At 39.8% G+C, this 20,728-nt stretch overlaps 1 protein-coding gene across 1 annotated transcript; it reads left to right on the forward strand.

Moving 5' to 3' along the window:
- The first annotated feature begins 1,629 nt into the window (after positions 1–1,629).
- LOC145864048 (uncharacterized) lies at positions 1,630–10,347 on the forward strand. The gene is made up of 2 exons (XM_082969082.1): positions 1,630–2,656; positions 7,899–10,347. The coding sequence occupies exons 1-2, from the start codon at positions 2,254–2,256 to the stop codon at positions 8,507–8,509; spliced, it is 1,014 nt and encodes a 337-aa protein (XP_082825208.1). The 5' UTR covers positions 1,630–2,253; the 3' UTR covers positions 8,510–10,347.
- The last annotated feature ends 10,381 nt before the right edge of the window (positions 10,348–20,728 follow it).

Genomic DNA, 20,728 nt, shown 5'->3' on the forward strand with positions numbered 1-20,728 from the left:
TCTACTGGTTGAAATGAAGTGTAATGTGATGAAATACTCCACCTATCCTGTGTTTATCAGATCAATGCAGATGAAGGGCATTAGATGTTGAGATGAACCAGTGTTAGAGTATTTACATGATGCATAGGAAGTGTAGTGTTCTGTTGTTTAACATTTTTTTCTGTATATATGAATTAACTAGTTAAATCCTGTTTCTAGTCTATTAGTTACAATGTGTAACCATTGATGGACCAAGATTGGTAAACACTGTTGAAGGGTATAATTGTAATACATACATGCAGACACAGTGTCATTCAAAGACTGGAATTTGATACTCCTGGTATTGGATATGACTGAAAAATAATCTCAAAGACATTCATACCTAAACTGCACCTTTATTTGCCAAGGTAGAGTACATGATCAGTGAATATATTAAATGTACAGGCTACAATGTGGGGACTTGCATCCTTGGCACAACATGATATTATATTCTACTCAATCCATAGGCTTCATTAATGTCATTCAGGCTGTTTTGAAGTTGATACAACTGGCTATGATAGCTGAGGTTCATAGCTAGGTTCTGAACTAATATGTATACCAAACGTTTGGGTCCATACACAGATCGGCTAGATAGCTAGCTACACATCCATAGGCATACAGGTATTTTAAATAATCCACTGCACAATAAGCAAGAACATAGCTAGCTAGGTTATTTAATCTATCTGCATGGCAAATATCAGCAAGGCAAGCTTATGTAACAGTGTAGGCTCCGTCCCTCTCTTCGCCCCAACCCAGGCTCGAACCAGGGACCCTTGCACGCATCAACAACTGACCACCGAAGCATCGTTACCCATCGTGCCACAAGAGCCACGGCCCTTGCAATGCAAGGGGAAACCCTACTTCAGGTCTCAGAGCGAGTGACGTCACTGATTGAAATGCTATTAGCGCGCACCACCGCTAACTAACTAGCCATTTCACATCGGTTACACTTACACAATTGTACATTCAATTTCATACTCATGTCACAACACCCATAAAGCTAGCCCAGCTAGCTGGTTAATGTTCGCTAGTCACCTAGCTGGTTAATGTTAGCTAGTCAGCTAGCTGGCTAATGTTAGCTAGTCAGCTAGCTGGCTAAATCGCGATTTTCGTGAATGAACTTAATGATAAAAAAAAACAATCGTTTGTCTCTACATTGACTAATATTCCTGTCCACTGTACATGTTTTTGGCATGATTCATTATGACATTATAATCCCTTACATTTTCTTCCATTGTTAGCGGTGGTGCTAATAGCGTTTCAATCAGTGACGTCACTCGCTCTGAGACTTGAAGTAGGGTTTCCCCTTGCGTTGCAAGGGCCGTGGCTCTTGTGGCACGATGGGTAACGATGCTTGGGTTGGGGCGAAGAGAGGGACGGAACCTACACTGTTACATAGGGGTACCCCTCTCTCCTAGTATTTCTGTCCGCCATCTTTGATCCAGTTCAGTTCTGTGTAGGGGTACCCCTCTCTCCTAGTATTTCTGTCCGCCATCTTTGATCCAGATCAGTTCTGTGTAGGGGTACCCCTCTCTCCTAGTATTTCTGTCCGCCATCTTTGATCCAGTTCAGTTCTGTGTAGGGGTACCCCTCTCTCTCCTAGTATTTCTGTCCGCCATCTTTAATCCAGTTCAGTTCTGTGTAGGGGTACCCCGCTCTCCTAGTATTTCTGTCCGCCATCTTTGATGAAGAAAGTCTAACAGTCACTAGTGCAGCAGCAGCGTCCCCCGGTCCTACTGCCGGCCCGGTAAGAAGTTTAAGATGCGGTTGACGAAAAAAAGAAATCACAGAAAAAATATATTGACTGATATTGATGTATTTGGGGGGGGGCTAATGAATATTCTAGTACCAGCGATGTCCCTTATTCCTACCCTTTAACTTTTTGTCTGAAAATTACATATACATTTTACTCTACTGTGTTACCCACTCCAGTCAGCAGATAGCGGTCTGGGAATTTAACGCAATGCTGTTGGTGTGACGTATAATCTAGTGGACGGAACGGTTCTTTCAACAGTAGCAACAGTTATTCAGCCACCTCGGTAGCTTGCTAGACAAAATAGCCGAACCAATAAAGCTCTTTAGACGCTTTCGTGTATATTAGCCACTTTGTTTTAAACCCACTTCTGTCGTCTAGTTAGTTATCCGATTTAATTTCATATTTACGGTGTTGTTGTTATTGGTCAGCTAGCTGGCTGGTTAAGTTAGCATTAGCCTAGCTAGCTAACATCCCCGACCATGAGTTCACAAAGCTACTCTCCTCCTGCTAAAGAAGAGGTCTGCTGGACGGAGAAAGAGGGTCTGTGGCTGAACGTTCTCGTGAAAGAGGAGGAAGAGGATGTCACAATACAAAAACAAGTAAAGGGTGAGGCTGTTACAGTGAAAGATGAAGAGAAAGACGTTTCAGTTAAACAAGAGGAAGATGCGTTCAGAGTGAAGGAGGAGGATGTTACTGCTAAAGAACAGGAAGAGAAAGAGGAGGATGCTGTTTTTGGGGTGAAAGAGGAGGAGGGGGAGATTACTGTCACATTGGAAGAAGACGAGGATGAAGAGGATGAAACTGGATATCTGGGCTCGGTTTCCCAAAGGCATGTTAAGGCATCCAATGGTTCTAACGATAAACGGGCCTTGATTAACACTAGTAAGTACTGTCTTAAAGACAGAGGCACAAACTCTGCAGTTGTTGAACTGATGTGTGGTGTTAAAGAGGAAATATGCAAAACTACATCCATATTTAGACTTTTTAAATTATTTATTTATAACCATTGATTCTTGAAGAATATAACACATGCCTCATGAGCTTAGTTCAACCGTTGTACCCCATCAGAACCCCAAATAAGTTTTTTTCTCTCCAATGTTTAGAAACAATTTAAATGATAAACAAAAACTGTAAACACTCAAACACTCAAAACATGGTTAAAACTATAATGTTGATATCATGGATGGTCAGTCCTTGCATCCGCAGGTCTGTCTATGAATTTGAGAGTAGTTACATTTCTCCAGCCCCATCATCATCTCATAACCAAACTAGTGGTGGAATGACAGCTTTGTTATTGTATGAACTGCAGAATGGTTGATAGATGTGCGGCTATTTTATAGGGGTAACCTAGGATTTAAATAGCAAAAAATTGTCAGCCCTGAGACTTGGTTTGGTAAACAGCTGAGAAATGGGTGCTGGAGAAATGTAACCACTCAAATTCATAGAGAAAGCTATTGTAGCAACCGTAACCCAAAACCTAGCGACCTCGTCAAGAAGTTCAGACATCTTGGTGTAACAGTTATAAGGTGTTTGCTTGACAGTTGCTGGACCCAGGTTTGAGTCCAGCTCAGGACTACCCCCTAAATTGACTACACTATAAATAGAAAGACTCGCAATTCATAAGGTCAAAAATTATAGTTTTTAACTTCTCTAGGGCCAGTGGGACGATTTCGTCCCACCTACTCAACAGCCAGTGGAATCCCGTGGCGCGTTATTCAAATACCTTAGAAATGCTATTACTTCAATTTCTCAAACATATGACTATTTTACACCATTTTAAAGACAAGACTCTCGTTAATCTAACCACACTGTCCGATTTCAAAAAGGCTTTACAACGAAAGCAAAACATTAGATTATGTCAGCAGAGTACCCAGCCAGAAATAATCAGAAACCCATTTTTCAAGCTAGCATATAATGTCACATAAACCCAAACCACAGCTAAATGCAGCACTAACCTTTGATGATCTTCATCAGATGACACTCCTAGGACATTATGTTATACAATACATGCATGTTTTGTTCAATCAAGTTCATATTTATATCAAAAACCAGCTTTTTACATTAGCATGTGATGTTCAGAACTACCATACCCACTGAATTTACTAAATTACTCACGATAAATGTTCACAAAAAAACATAATTATTTTAAGAATTATAGATACAGAACTCCTTTATGCAATCGCTATGTCCAATTTTAAAATAGCTTTTCGGCAAAAGCACATTTTGCAATATTCTGAGTAGATAGCCCAGCCATCACGGGCTAGCTATTTTGACACCCACCAAGTTTGGCCCTCACCAAACTCCGATTTACTATTAGAAAAATTTGATTACCTTTGCTGTTCTTCGTCAGAATGCACTCCCAGGACTTCTACTTCAATAACAAATGTTGGTTTGGTTCAAAATAATCCATAGTTATGTTCAAATATCCTCTGTTTTGTTCGTGCGTTCAAGACACTATCCGAAGTGTAAAGAAAAACGCACGACGCGTTTCGTGACAAAAAAATTCTAAATATTCCATTACCGTACTTCGAAGCATGTCAACCGCTGTTTAAAATCAATTTTTATGCCATTTTTCTCGTAAAAAAGCGATAATATTCCGACCGGGAATCTGCGTTTAGGTAAAAAGACGAAAAAAAATAAAGCACGGGGTCGACTCGTGCATGCGCCTAAGCCCATTGTCCTCTGATCGGCCACTTGCCAAAAGCGCAAATGTGTTTCAGCCTGGGGCTGCCTCGATATCATTCAGCTTTTTCCCGGGCTCTGAGAGCCTATGGGAGCCATAGGAAGTGTCACGTTACAGCAAAGATCCTCAGTCTTCAATAAACAGAGACAAGAAGAACAAGATCTTGTCAGAGAGGGCACTTCCTGTAAGGAATCTTCTCAGGTTTTTGCCTGCCATATGAGTTCTGTTATACTCACAGACACCATTCAAACAGTTTTAGAAACTTTAGGGTGTTTTCTATCCAAAGCCAATAATTATATGCATATTCTAGTTAATGGGCAGGAGTAGTAACCAGATTAAATCGGGTACGTTTTTTATCCGGCCGTGTCAATACTGCCCCCTACCCCTAACAGGTTAAAGGCGAAACATACCTACATTCAATAACATTTATAAATTGTTTGAAACCTTTATTTAATACCCTTCTCCGAATTGGTGCCTTGACAGATTTGTGAGAATGTTTTAATTATAAAACACTACTCTACTTTCCTTGTATTTGTGGCAGTGTAGTTCCCTGTTATTGTTAGGTGAAGTTATGGGCCAATTAACCTCTCTGGGCTAGGTGGGACGTGATCGTCCCACCTGCGGGACACACTATTCAACAGCCAGTGAAATAGCATGGCGCGAAATACAAAACAGCAAAAATCGCATAATTTCATTTTCTCAAACAATCAACTATTTTACACTATTTTAAAGATAAGACTCTCGTTAATCTAACCACATTGTCCGATTTCAAAAAGGCTTTACGGCGAAAGCATAAAATTAGATATTGTTAGGACATAAACTTCACAAAAAAATCCACACAGCCATTTTCCATTTCACAAAAACCAAAAGTACAGCTAAAATAGTCACTAACCTTTATGATCTTCATCAGATGGCACTCATAGGACTTCATGTTATACAATACATGTATGTTTTGCTCGATAAAGTTCATATTTATATCCAAAAACAGCATTTTACATTGGCGTGTGATGTTCAGAAAATGTAATCCCACCAAAACACCCGGTGAATGTGCACATCAATTTACAAAAATACTCATTATAAACGTTGATAAAATTTACAACAGTTATTGAAAGAATTATAGATTCACTACTCCTTGACGCAACCGCTTTGTCAGATTTCAAAATAACTTTACGGAGAAAGCACATTGTTCAATATTCTGAGTACATAGCTCAGCCATCGAAACTCTGAATTAGTGTTATAAATATTCTCTTACCTTTGCTGATCTTTGTCAGAATGCACTCCGAGGACTCCTACTTCCACAATAAATGTTATTTTTGTTCGAAATACTCCATATTTATGTCCAAATACCTCAGTTTTGTTTGTGCGTTCAGATCACTATCCAAAGGCATAACGCGCGAGCGCAGTACCAGAGACGAATAGTCAAATAGTTCCATTACCGTTCGTAGAAACATGTCAAACGTTGTTTACAATCAATCTTTAGGGTATTTTTTACGTAAAAATGCGATAATATTCCAACCGGACAATAGCGTATTCATTCCAGGAGAAAAAGAAGGAACAGCGTGCTCGCAGGCTCACGCATAACCAAGCCCTTTGTCCTCAGGCAGTCCACTCATTGACTGAGCTACTATTCTCTGCCCAGTAACAGGAGAAGGATGAAAACACTTTCTAAAGGCTGTTGACAGCCAATGGAAGCCTTAGGAAGTGCAACGTGACCCCACAGACACTGTAGTTTCGATAGGGATTCAAAAGAAGAACTACAATTCTCAGATTTCCCACTTCCTGGTTGGATTTTTCTCATGTTTTTGCCTGCCATATGAGTTCTGTTTTACTCACAGACATCATTCAAACAGTTTTAGAAACTTCCGAGTGTTTTCTATCCAAATCTACTAATAATATGCAAATATTTGACTCTGGGCCCGAGTATTAGGCAGTTTACACTGGGCATGCTTTTCATCCGAAATTGAAAATACTGCCCCCTATACCCTAAAAAGTTCAACAATTAGTGGACAAACCCTCATTGTCAGGCTGATGGCAAAGCTAGCCAAAGAGCATTTTTGTAGTTGAAGTGTTTAAGTATAAAGCAGTTGATTTGGGACAATAACACAAACATATTAAGCAGGTTATTCAAGCGAGCCTTACAATTATAATCCAAAAGTAGTGTGAAATGCACTCATAAGCAACCTGTAAATGGAGGCAATATTTGCTGTCAGCCTATGAGAACTCCCCTGAGTTTTCCCCCATGGTGGTGAATTAGTGAATAGCGACTGTAATGCTTTCGTTAGGAGATATTCGGAGTCAGGCGCAGGACACAGGAATGAGTGCAAACAAAACGTGTTTACTCAAAACTATAAGCAAACTTCTCCCACAGCAAATATACATGGTTGGGAGAAACACCTCCAACAAAACAGGAAACAATCATGGACAAGACACACATGAAAGCCAGAGGGTTAAATAATGAACATAATCAGGGAATCATAAACAGGTGTGTATAATTACGACAAAAACAAACGAACAGGGAAACATAGATCGGTGGTAACTAGTAAGCCGGCGACGCCGAACGCCGCCCGAACAAGGAGAGGGGCCGACTTCGGCGGAAGTCGTGACAGCGACACAGAGCTTAATGTGAGTTTCCTTGAGTAGCACTCCTGATAATGCGCTGTAATATTCAGAATACATTGTGAAAAACTCAAATCTTTGCTCACCGTTTTTGCTCCAACCAGATATACTACATCCATAACTAGTGGTTTCCTCATTACCAGATATACTACATCCATAACTAGTGGTTTCCTCATTACCAGATATACTACATCCATAACTAGTGGTTTCCTCATTAACAGATATACTACATCCATAACTAGTGGTTTCCTCATTAACAGATATACTACATCCATAACTAGTGGTTTCCTCATTACCAGATATACTACATCCATAACTAGTGGTTTCTTCATTACCAGATATACTACATCCATAACTAGTGGTTTCCTCATTACCAGATATACTATATCCATAACTAGTGGTTTCCTCATTACCAGATATACTACATCCATAACTAGTGGCTTCCTCATTACCACATATACTACAGCCATAACTAGCGGTTTCCTCATTAGTTTCTGCAACCAGATTGTGTGGGCATCGCCCTCCTGCCGCAATTTTATTAAACACAGAAAGGGGTCTATATTGGAGACCAAAAGTTGCCTGGCACACTGCTTAGAGGTTCAACAACTTTTACTTATTTCTAGTTACTACTCATGTGAAAACAAGACAAAATATGACTATTGTTGCTCACTTGACTGTCTTAAGTCAATTGTCAAGTAATTTTAACATTCATTACAGACGTCAATTGTTGTACAGTATCATAGCTACGCTGTTGGCATCATCTTTTTCAGTGGGTTTTTGCTGTTGTGGGCCTTTCACCATCTGTCTGACTTGTTGTTCACACAGGAGAGAGATGTGACTATCGTGGATCCTCTGTGGAGCCTCAACATCATGATGCTGACGAGGCAGAGAGGAGTCTGTCCAGATCCTATCACCAGCAGAGACCCACAGGGAAGAAATCTATCTGCTGGTCTGACTGTGGGAAACGTTGCAAATCTTCATCAGAACTTAAAATACACCAACTAACACACACAAGAGAGAAATCTCACCACTGTTTTGATTGTGGGAAGAGTTACTTAAGATTAAAATCACTAAAAGTACACCTGAGAACTCACACTGGAGAGAAACCTTACAGCTGTGATCAATGTGGACAGAGTTTTACTATATCTACCTATCTGATTATACACCAGAGAACACATACAGGAGAGAAACCGTACAGCTGTACTCAATGTGGGAAGAGTTTTTCTCAGTCAAGCAACCTGTTAGCACACCAGAGAACACACACAGGAGAGAAACCTTATAGCTGTGATCAATGTGGGAAGAGTTTTACTAGAGCTAGCTATCTGACTCGACACCAGCGGAGACACACAGGAGAGAAACCTTATAGCTGTGATCAATGTGGGAAGAGCTACTTTGATAAAAGTTATCTGATCACACATCAGAAAATACATACATGAAGGAGTTGTTTCATGATATCAATGAAATAATGTCACAATGTAGAACCCTAAACGTTTGCCCCCTGTTCTATTGATTTCAACATGATATGGATATTAGCCTCAGGGGGAAAATCCAGGCTCTGAATTGAAAGAGTACTATTTATGAGATTTAACAAAAAGTGACTAACACAAAAAGAGCTGTGTTACACTTACCATGTTGGTGACCCACTTTAATCAAAATGCAACACTTCAAAATGTAGCTAGCTGTTTTCTACAAATTGTCCTCTAACCAGTGATGTACACATTATTCCCAGATTCCATGTGGTTTTTGAGGTGTTAGTTTTAACAGGACGTGCAACCTTCATCTCCCTCCTCTCGCACAATTGATTTCAACATGATATCGATGAGTGATGACAAATAAGTGTTGTGTTCCTTTGTTTAGCGACCCCTAAATTTAAATGCATCACTCCAAAATGTAGCTGACTGTCTTCTGCAGGTTGTCCTCTAACCAGTGAGGAAAAATATATCTCCCATTTCCATGTGTTTTTTTAGTTGTGTTAGCTTCAACAGCACGTACAACCTTATTTTCACCCTAATCAATATCAGTGATTTATTGCTACTTGTCAAAACAACAGCGTTTTATGTGCTTGTGTCCATGGTGAGGACAATTCCGTTTCTGATTGTCTCAAGGTTGGGCAGTCAAAAAGATTTGTGTTTTGCGTTTAGCCAGTGAGTTGCCATGGATCTTATTTTGACTGCACGTTTTCTGTTAATATTTTTTTTTCAAAAATTAAGATTGTAGAAAATTATATATTTAGAAATGTTATAGAAGCTAGTGGGCTTGTTGACAGCCAGTAGACGCCATGTTTATATTGGTGAAGGTGAAGCATTGTAGTTGATTATAATGTGAAATGGAAGTTGGAAGTTGTTTTCTGTTGGTGGTAAGCATTCTCTTAAGGTGTTACAGTCTTTGGTTTTTCCATTTATGTTTTGAGGTTTGGATTTTAGCACGTCTAGCTCGTTAGCACGTAGGACGCACTGATTGGTGTCACCTCGTTAGTCAGTATGTGTTACACCTGTGCTGGCTTGTCCATCTCGTTAGTGGGAAGGTGTTTCACCTGAGCTGGTCCAGGTTCTATTTAAGAGTGTCTGGCCCAGTGCTCCAGTTGTCTTGATACATGTGGAGAGTCAACACCTTTAGTTGCTCTACCTTTTTGGTTTGCTTCCTGTATTTAAGTTTGGTGTGGGGTTTTCTTCTTCTTGGGCAGATTTAGTGGGTCTCATGGTGGGTGTCTTTTAGGTCCCAGTTGTTGTTACTAGGCAACTTTCAGTGGACACTGTGAGCAAAACTGGAAGATTATGTTGTAATACTTTTATTGCATCAAATGGTTGTTTTATGCAACAGAATAGTGTTCTTAGAACTATTGTGTCTGTGTGTTCTACTGAGGATGGGCCTCTGGGAGAAAACACTGACAGGAGATTTACAATGTATTTTGGGTGATAAAACCTAAAGAGACCGCATTCCAGAGCATGAGTTAATGTTTCTGTTCTATATGGTACCAGGGAGAGATGACCCCAGGGCCAGACCCTGGTCTCTACACAAAGAGTACTGTTTTTTACAGCAGATACTGTCTGCTGAGAATTATAAGTATCTTTCATACAAATCTTAACCTTGTGACCCATTCTATACATCTGTTGTTCGTCATGTAGGTTGAAAGGGCTATAAAAGACCTTTGTACTTTTGTCCCGTGGGTCCACCAGCCATCATTATCGTAGAGCACTCAATTGATTCACTTTATATGTGTACGTTGTATTGACCTGCTCCCTTATAAGTGAATAAAGATTTAGTTTAAGAATAACTCTGACTTGTGTGATAAGTTTGTCTCTCCTCAATTGATATTAAAGAAATTAACCACCACATTTGACGATGGGGATGTGAATCTTGACTTGGTGACTGCTCCTGATGACCTGGGTAAATGGTGCACGAGGGATCCCTCTAACTTGGGATCTCAGGGAGACCACACTTAGGGAACGGAGCAAATGGACCCAACTTTGTTCTGAGAGGCAGCGAGCCGAGTGGATACCACATCTTGAACCTAGTTAAAAAAGAAAAAAAAAAGAGGTGAGCGAAACCACGCAAAGTGGAGTTTTTAGGAAAGCCCCGTAGGCTCTGAGTGTGTATTCCTGTGTGGAGGTGTAAACAGGGCCCAGTCAGGAGCTCTGAGTGTGTATTCCGGTGTGGAGGTGTAAACAGGGCCCAGTCAGGAGGCTGTGAGTGTGTATTCCTGTGTGGAGGTGTAAACAGGGCCCAGTCAGGAGGCTCTGAGTGTGTATTCCTGTGTGGAGGTGAAAACAGGGCCCGGTCAGGAGGCTCTGAGTGTGTATTCCTGTGTGGAGGTGAAAACAGGGCCCGGTCAGGAGGCTCTGAGTGTGTATTCCTGTGTGGAGGTGAAAACAGGGCCCGGTCAGGAGGCTCTGAGTGTGTATTCCTGTGTGGATGTGAAAACAGGGCCCAGTCAGTAGGCTCTGAGTGTGTATTCCTGTGTGGAGGTGTAAACAGGGCCCAGTCAGTAGGCTCTGAGTGTGTATTCCTGTGTGGAGGTGTAAACGGGGCCCAGTCAGGAGGCTCTGAGGCTGAGTCGGCTATCTGTGTGAACTGGATGAAAACTAGAATCTGTGTTTACTAGTTAAGACCATTTATGGTATAGTATAAGATAGTAAGGTGCACCTGTAATTATTTTAAACCTGTATATGATTTAAACCTGGACCCCATTTTAGAACTATTGAAAGATACATTATCCTAGGAACTAACCATGAGATAGAAATGTGAAAATATTCCTGCAGGTTAAAATATTGTTGAAAAACAACTAATTGATTAGGTATGTTTGGGAATAGCATTGTGTGACTGTGATATGAGAGTTGTGTGACTGTGATATGAGAGTTGTGTGACTGTGATATGAGAGTTGTGTGACTGTGGTATGAGAGTTGTGTGACTGTGGTATGAGAGTTGTGTGACTGTGATATGAGAGTTGTGTGACTGTGGTATGAGAGTTGTGTGACTGTGGTATGAGAGTTGTGTGACTGTGATATGAGAGTTGTGTGACTGTGGTATGAGAGTTGTGTGACTGTGGTATGAGAGTTGTGTGACTGTGATATGAGCGTTATGTGAGAAATGTGTCTTAATCTGTTGTCTGGATAGTAACATATAGAAATATGCTTAATAAGCGGGATGATATTTTAGAAAGCAGAGGAAGCTCTATCACCTCATATTTCAAACATCCAGCCTGACAAAAGATACATGTTTTATTATTCCATACCTCACCATTAAGTTAATTATTGACAATAGATATTAACAAAGGGGTGTATATTTGGTTTTGATATTTCATATTTACAATTCATGTAACATTTAGTAATATTTATTAATTATGTAAACAACTGACAATTTTGGCTACAATTATATTGACATTGTTATCTTGCTTTTAGAATATCAGGGTTCATTCTCAGATGTGTTACTAAGTTACTACGGATATTGCAGGAGTTTCCTCTTGAAATCCGACATGTCCGTGGTAAGGAAAACTTGGTTGCTGATTGTCTCAGGGGTGGGCAGTCAAAAGGTTTTGTGTTGTTTCATGTTTTTCCGTATTGGTGATGAGTTTTGTTTGTTTGGGCTCGTCCCAAGACGACGAGAGTTCTAGAAGCTAGTGAGTTTTAGGATTGTATATTATTATTTAGAAATCAGTTTTTTTTTCTTGTTTTTAATTGTTGACAGCCAGTAGACACCATGTTTATATTGGTGAAGGTGAAGCATTGTATTTGATTATAATGTGAAATGGAAGTTGTTTTCTGTTGATGGTAAACATCAGTCTTAATCTGAAGTTTGGATAGTAACGTATAGAAATATGCTTAATCAGATGATTGTGATGTGGATAATAAGCTTTATTACGTTATCTTGGGGTTCCGTTCCTTCACTGCCCATCATAGAAGGTCACGGGGTGGTATTGAGAGGGGTATATATATTATTATTATTAGATATTTTAGTTAGCAGCAGAAGGTCTATAGTTCCTGGGAGGCTTGATTTTGCCGTGGTCTCTGGGAGGTTAGAGAACCGTTGAGGATCCCATGGTCATTGTCTGGGAAACAAAAGTTTATTTTTTGTTCTGCTGGGAGTATTTATGGAGAGCTGCTTCGTAGCTGTGGAGTCCTTGAAAAAGCAAATGGAATGGTTGTCGTGACTACCTTAGAATTTCTTACGTTTTATATGGATTCTGTGAATATATGAAAATATGATGAATTGTATGTGTGTATAATGATTACTAGAGATTTGATGAAGTAATACTGGGAATATAATTAGATACAATTTAAACAACCCATATGTAGACGAACGTAGGTTTTGAGTTGGTATCTTTAATGGATAATTTGATAAAGATGCATTTTAAGCATTATTAAACAGTCTACAAAGTCTAGCCAATTGTCTCAGAAACTGGAGTGTGTCCACTTTAGGGTAAATTACCCTAACGATGAAACTATAAAAAGCTTTTGGGATTTTCTCCGACAAGGTACTACATTTGAAATAAAAACTGCCCTTAAGGCCTGTGGGGAGGTTCTTCCCAGTATGAGAGGAGTTGCTAGATTTATTGAATAAACCTTTTTCCATAAAGTTAGAGTGAACCAAGGTGTCTGACTAGTTGTTGATGTTGAAGAAGCATCCCGTAAAGGTTCCTGGAGTTTAGGGGTTCTTCAAATTGAAACTGTGGGGGAACCCCTTATCATGGTTCCTCAAAGAACCTTTTGGGGTTCATTTTTTAAACTCTCGGTCCACCCTCCCTGCATTATAAAAAACATATTTTATTAACAACAATATTGACAATATTGATTTAAGTAATTCATTGTTTATTTAGTGGCACCACAAATGTGAATTAATATTTACAAAACACATTAAAACTTCTTAAGGACAGACGTTCCGCTAGCGGAACGCCTCACCAATATCCAATGGTAGAGCGTGGCGCGAAATACAAATACCTCAAAAATGCTTTAACTTCAATTTCTCAAACATATGACTATTTTACTCCATTTTAAAGACAAGACTCTCGTTAATCTAACCACACTGTCCGATTTCAAAAAGGCTTTACAGCGAAAGCAAAACATTAGATTATGTCAGGAGAGTACCCTGCCAAAAATAATCACACAGCCATTTTCAAAGCAAGCATGTATGTCACAAAAACCAAAACCACAGCTAAATGCAGCACTAACCTTTGATGATCTTCATCAGATGACACTCCTAGGACATTATGTTATACAATACATGCATGTTTTGTTCAATGAAGTTCATATTTATATCAAAAAACAGCTTTTTACATTAGCATGTGATGTTCAGAACTAGCATACCCACCGCAAACTTCCGGTGAATTTACTAAATTACTCACGATAAATGTTCACAAAATACATAACAATTATTTTAAGAATTATAGATACAGAACTCCTTTATGCAATCGCGGTGTCCGATTTTAAAATAGCTTTTCGGCGAAAGCACATTTTGCAATATTCTGAGTACATAGCTCGGCCATCACAGGCTAGCTAATTTGACACCCACCAAGTTTGGTGCTCACTAAACTCAGATTTACTATTAGAAAAATTAGATTACCTTTGCTGTTCTTCGTCAGAATGCACTCCCAGGACTTCTACTTCAACAACAAATGCTGTTTTGGTTCCAAATAATCCATAGTTATATTGAAATAGCTCCGTTTTGTTTGTGCATTCAGGTCACTATCCGAAGGGTGACGCGCGAGCGCATTTCGTGACAAAAAAATATCAAAATATTCCATTACCGTACTTCGAAGCATGTCAAACGCTGTTTAAAATCAATTTTTATGCTATTTTTCTCGTAAAATAGCGATAATATTCCAACCGGGCGACGTTGTATTCATTCAAAGGCTGAAAGAAAAAAATTGAGAATTCTCATAAACGCGCATCTCCAGTGTCACTGTCCCCAGCCTGACCACTAACAAAATCTCCTGCTGTTCTTCGCCCAGAGACAGCAGACACCTCATTACACTTTCTGGCGCCTTCTGAGAGCCAATGGAAGCCTTAGAAAATGTCACGTTACAGCACCGATGCTGTATTTTCGATAGAGATGCAACAGAAGGAAAAGAAATTGTCAGACAGGGCACTTCCTGTATGGAATCTTCTCAGGTTTTGGCCTGCCATATGAGTTCTGCTATACTCACAGACACCATTCAATCAGTTTTAGAAACTTTAGAGTGTTTTCGACCCAAATCTATTAATTATATGCATATTCTAGTTTCTGGGCAGGAGTAGTAACCAGATTAAATCGGGTACGTTTTTTATCCGGCCGTGAAAATACTGCCCCCTATACCATAACAGGTTAAGAAATTGCAATATTTCTGCAGACATGTCAGACCATAATAAATAATACATTTACTTTGTATAGTGCTTTTCATGACATTTAAAATATATAAATAATGATGATGTACAATAAAAAGAACATTAAAAATGAATCATAGGTAAACTAACAATATTGTAGACTTGATGCTAAATACAGATTTTTCAGCTTTAGTGTGTATATCATATTCACTTAGTTATGTTAGGAAGTTTGCCCATCTTTAAGACCGGCCCTGGTAACTTCACCCCGACTTCTCTTATCCCCAGAACACAGTAACTTAACAACATAAGTGTTTTTCTGACATTTTGGGGAAATTGAAGGGAAAATAAAAAATACAGCTGTAGCAGAGCCCCAAGTCCCATGGGGACGTCCTCGAGGGCGTTGATGTTCTCCCCATCAAAGGCCAGCGGGATTTCACTCTCATGGTGAAATGGATTTCCGCCGATGTGCAGTAAAGGAGTGAAGAGCGGTGAAATCTGTGTCAACAAAAGTAAGAAAAGATGAATACACATACAAAGAACAGAACAAATGTATAGCTGTAGTTTTATATAAGCATGCACACCTATGTTTATGAAGAAACAGATGATTGGTGCATAGGCATACCTTGTCATGGACATAAAGGCCACTCGGGTCCTCATTGAAGAGGTAGGGCAAGAGCAGAATCGCTGCTGTGGTCTCCAGTCCTAGTAAAGTAAAGCAATGATCTTACTACACTTGCTAATTTTGTTACAAAATACATTAGAGAAAGGGAAGGAATAAGAGCAAATACCTCTTCTGTATTGTCCTTCAGGGACTGTCAAAATAGCAGGATGATGTCCTCACCCCTGCCTCGCCTCTCTACCTCTGATAGTCCTTGAATTCTCTTTTTGTCTATATCCATTCCATGGACTTGATTCATTTCTGAGAAGATCTGAAAAGATAATTTGCACATGCTAATACATTTCAGTTTGTATTGACTACTATGTAAGTTAAATGTACACTTCAAATGCAGCTGTCCTACAACATATCTGTACCTTCTTCTTAATCCCAATTGCGTTGTGTCCATGTTCTGTCCTATAAGAATTTCAAAGGAAGAGATAATGTGTCAAAGAAATACAAGCATTAAAATATATTAAGTAAATATTGAAAGATAAATGGCATCAACATACAATTGAATGCAAAATAGAAGAACATATTGGAGAAAGCACTAGCCAATACAGTACTGCCATACAGTAACAGTACTGCCATACAGGCCTAATATCACATTTCAAGATATCTTTGTACGCAAATTGTTCAATATTTAATCAGGCTGACTTGAAAGATTATACGCAACATTTTGCTGCGTGGCAATACTGTGTTTGGATTCACAGAAAACCATCATTGTCTTCGTTATTCATTATTAGTATGTTATATTATTATAATAAATGATTTCGAGACATATTCAGAGCCAAACATCAACCCAACTTAACCTTTTTAACTGTTGTCGCATCCAAACTTGTCACCATCGTTTTCAGTTGTAATTGCGAAGTTCCCGGAAGAAGTCCAGCAACAACGGAGGTTCCTCGATGAACCCACCTTCTAACAAGTTCTTTGAAGAACCTTTTGGGGCTGTTTTTCATTGACCAAGAACCCTACGGTTCTTAGGGGATCTGAGAACAACTCCAGTTGAACCCTTCATTTTTAGAGTGTAGTCGGCTCTATTTACTCTCAGATTCAAACATGCTGATTAGCATCAACAATCAAGTCAGCTGCTGCTGCTCCAATACAGTATGAGGTGAGACGGTGAACTGATGTTGAACCGGGCAGTCAGCTGCTGCTGCTCCAATACAGTATGAGGTGAGACGGTGAACTGATATTGAACCGGGCAGTCAGCTGCTGCTGCTCCAATACAGTATGAGGTGAGAAGGTGCACTGATGTTGAACTGGGCAGTCAGTCATTCATTCTGTACTATGAGTCTGGTCTATCATTGTTGATATTGAAAAAGCCTACTGCACATTGTGGTGGAAATTCTAACCAATCAGGAGAGACTTTGTCATTTCTTCAAACAATCAACCTTTATTTGATAAGAATTGCAATAAAGTAGCTGGTCAGCCCTACACTCTGAGGTGGAAGGCCGAGAGCTCGATGACACAAGGAGTTCAGAAGCCTTATATTGTCAAACTATCTTGTACATATAGAAAACACGTGATCTTGGTATGTGTACGTGTGTAGAGAACGAGACACAGACTAACTGTGAATTGGTCGTCTCGTTCTGTAGCAACAGCTAGTTATTCTAGTCTTCTAGTGAGGTGTCAAAACAACAGGAAATCACTCTAGACACAGTTCCTCTGAAGTAAATCAACGGTTCCCTGAATTGGGGCTTTGGTCTGTCTGCTGAGAGGGTGTGTCTAGAGATAAATCAGACCCAGACTGACCTGTGTGATGTAGTAGGGAGTTGTGGTTTCTCTAGAGATAAATCAGACCCAAACTGACCTGTGTGATGTAGTAGGGAGTTGTGGTTTCCCTAGAGATAAATCAGACCCAGACTGAACTGTGTGATGTAGTAGGGAGTTGTAGTTTCCCTAGAGATAAATCAGACCCAGACTGAACTGTGTGATGTAGTAGGGAGTTGTAGTTTCTCTAGAGATAAATCAGACCCAAACTGACCTGTGTGATGTAGTAGGGAGTTGTGGTTTCCCTAGAGATAAATCAGACCCAGACTGAACTGTGTGATGTAGTAGGGAGTTGTGGTTTCCCTAGAGATAAATCAGACCCAGACTGAACTGTGTGATGTAGTAGGGAGTTGTAGTTTCTCTAGAGATAAATCAGACCCAAACTGACCTGTGTGATGTAGTAGGGAGTTGTGGTTTCTCTAGAGATAAATCAGACCCAGACTGAACTGTGTGATGTAGTAGGGAGTTGTAGTTTCTCTAGAGATAAATCAGATCCAGCCTGAACTGTGTGATGTAGAAGGGAGTTGTAGTTTCTCTAGAGATAAATCAGACCCAGACTGAACTGTGTGGTGTAGTAGGGAGTTGTAGTTTCTCTGGAGATAAATCAGATCCAGACTGAACTGTGTGATGTAGTAGGGAGTTGTACTTTCTCTAGAGATAAATCAGATCCAGCCTGAACTGTGTGATGTAGTAGGGAGTTGTAGTTTCTCTAGAGATAAATCAGACCCAGACTGAACTGTGTGTGGTAGTAGAGTTGTAGTTTCCAACAGGCCAATATTCTACATAGTTTAGCGCATAAAACGTAATTAACTACAGTGACCATAATCCATTGCGTGCCTACTTGTCTTATCTGTGTTTCTTTTACACCTGCTATGTAAAAGAGACAGAAGAATGCACAATGGTCAATGCTATCTGGGATCCTTGGGACATCTCTACCCTAAACCCTAACCTTAACCCCTTCCTTAACCATTTTAAATGTCAACTTCAATGGGCTAGGGACATCTCAAGGATGTATCTCTACCTGAAAATACATGATCTAAGTGATTGATAGTTGGTATTCAGCAGTCATAAAGCCTTATTTACTTTAATGAACTACTAAAATAGTGATTTTGTCAGACAGCATAGACAGCAGCTCTACACTTTGACTGACTGATCCATTCATCCTTCCATCCCTCCTCAGCCTTCCTCTCCTCTGAAGACCCAGTGAGGGTGGAGCTCAGTCAGAGAGCTGTTGAGGGACTGGTTAGGAAGAACACTTCTACAGCCAGAGAGGTGAGAGGTCACACATGGTTTAGATGGTAAATATTTATGTTCCCTTAGCGGTTCATCACGTCAGCAAAAGGGAATATGTTCCATCTATGTTTATTTACATTAGTGCAAATTGTCCACTGATATTGGTGTAATTTCTCACCCCTTTTGGCTGTATGAAAGGTAATTTCCCCTCAGGCACACACATTTGTTCTTTGATATTATGAAGGTAATTTGTGTCAAATGTACTTTTCCCCTCTCATTCACCCCATCTCTTTACATCGCTTATGCATATTCAGTGGCCTGACTGTGTCAAAGGCCCATCCTGGTAGATCTGAACCTAATGCAGCTTGGAGTGATCCGATGACAGAAGTCACATTTTAGTGTCAGGTGTAAATGAGGCCATAGATGCTCCATATCCATTACTTTGAGTGTTTTATATATTACTAAATGTATTTATTTCTGTGTTGCAGGGGCAGTCAAGAAATGGAACAGCAAGGCCACAGAACATGACATAAGCAGAGCTGTGGGAGACCACCTCAAGCCCCTGGTAGAGCCGGGGGTGGTGTTTACCACTCCACCACGCCTTCAGCAGGCTGGAAAAGTGGGATTGATACGGTTTTCATACTTAGAGACCAGGAGTCTGTTGATTGGTCAGTCATTGGGTTAATTTGTTGAAATCAAATCAAGCTTTATTTATACTGCACATTTCAGACATGGATGCAACACAATGGCTTCACAGGAAGAAAAAAAACACAACAAACAGAAGATTAACAACTGAAAGACTAATTGGCTCCCTAAGGAAATGCCATTGATTAAAATATTAATTGGATACAACATCCAACCCAAAATAAAGGCTTGTTTTTTTAAGAGGGGCTCTGAAAGACACTATGGGGGTGTCCACTGAAAGTTGACTAGTAACAACAACTGGGACCTAAAAGACACCCACCATGAGACCCACTAAATCTGCCCAAGAGGCAAACAAAAGAAAAACCCACACCAAACTTAAGGACAGGAAGCAAACCAAAAAGGTGGAGCAACTAAAGGTGTTGACTCTCCACATGTATCAAGACAACTGGAGCACTGGGCCAGACACTCTTAAATAGAACCTGGACCAGCTCAGGTGAAACACCTTCCCATATATTCCTTCCCTATATACACAAACATCTGCCACAATAATCATATTACTTGTATTTATTTAAACAAGCACCTTATAAACTGCACAAGCACCAAAAACGCTGTTGTTTTCACAAGTAGCAATAAATCACTGATATCAATTAGGGGGGAAATCAGGTTGTACGTGATGGTGAAACGAACACAACTAAAAAAAACACATGGAAATGGAGATATATTTTACCTCACTGGTTAGAGGACAACCTGCAGAAGACAGTCAGCTACATTTTGGAGTGATGCATTTAAATTTAGGGGTCGCTAAACAAAGGAACACAACACTTATTTGTCATCACTCATCGATATCATGTTGAAATCAATTGTGCAAGAGGAGGGAGATTAGGTTGCACGTCCTGTTAAAACTAACAGCTCAAAAACCACACGGAATCTGGGAATAATGTGTACATCACTGGTTAGAGGACAACTTGTAGAAAACAGCTAGCTACATTTTGAAGTGTTGCATTTTGATTCAAGTGGGTCACCAACGTGGTAATTGGAACACAACTCTTTTCTTGTTAGTAACTTTTTGTTAAATCACATAAATAGTACCCTCTCAATTCAGAGCCTGGATTTTCCCCCTGGGACTAATATCCATATCATGTTGAAATCAATAGAACAGGGGGCAAACGTTTAGGGTTCAACATTGTGACAATGTTAAAACATTCTACATTGTGAAATTATTTCATTGAAATCATGAAACAACTCCATGTATTTTCTGATGTTTATTATCAGTGTCTTTTATCAGTGTCTCTCTCCCCACATTGATCACAGCTAAGAGACTTCTCTCCTGTGTGTGTTCTCTGGTGTGACACCAGGCTGTTAAGCAAAGTAAAACTCTTCCCACATTGAGTACAGCTATAAGGTTTCTCTCCTGTATGTATTCTCTGGTGTAGAGTCAGATCGACCAAAACTCTTCCCACATTGACCAGAGCAACAAGATTTCTCTCCTGTATGTATTCTCTGGTGTAGAGTCAGAATGCTAGATGTAGTAAAACTCTTCCCACATTGAT

The sequence above is a fragment of the Salmo salar genome, chromosome 02, assembly GCF_965601325.2.
Source record: "Salmo salar chromosome 02, fSalSal1, whole genome shotgun sequence".
NCBI classification, from domain to species: domain Eukaryota; kingdom Metazoa; phylum Chordata; class Actinopteri; order Salmoniformes; family Salmonidae; genus Salmo; species Salmo salar.

Excerpts from the sequence above, each read along its gene's own strand:
- LOC145864048 (XM_082969082.1), top strand. The coding sequence starts at position 2,254 with ATGAGTTCACAAAGCTACTCTCCTCCTGCTAAAGAAGAGGTCTGCTGG. Across the intron at positions 2,657-7,898 it reads ACGGGCCTTGATTAACACTA|GAGAGAGATGTGACTATCGT; the intron begins GTAAGTACTGTC and ends TTGTTCACACAG.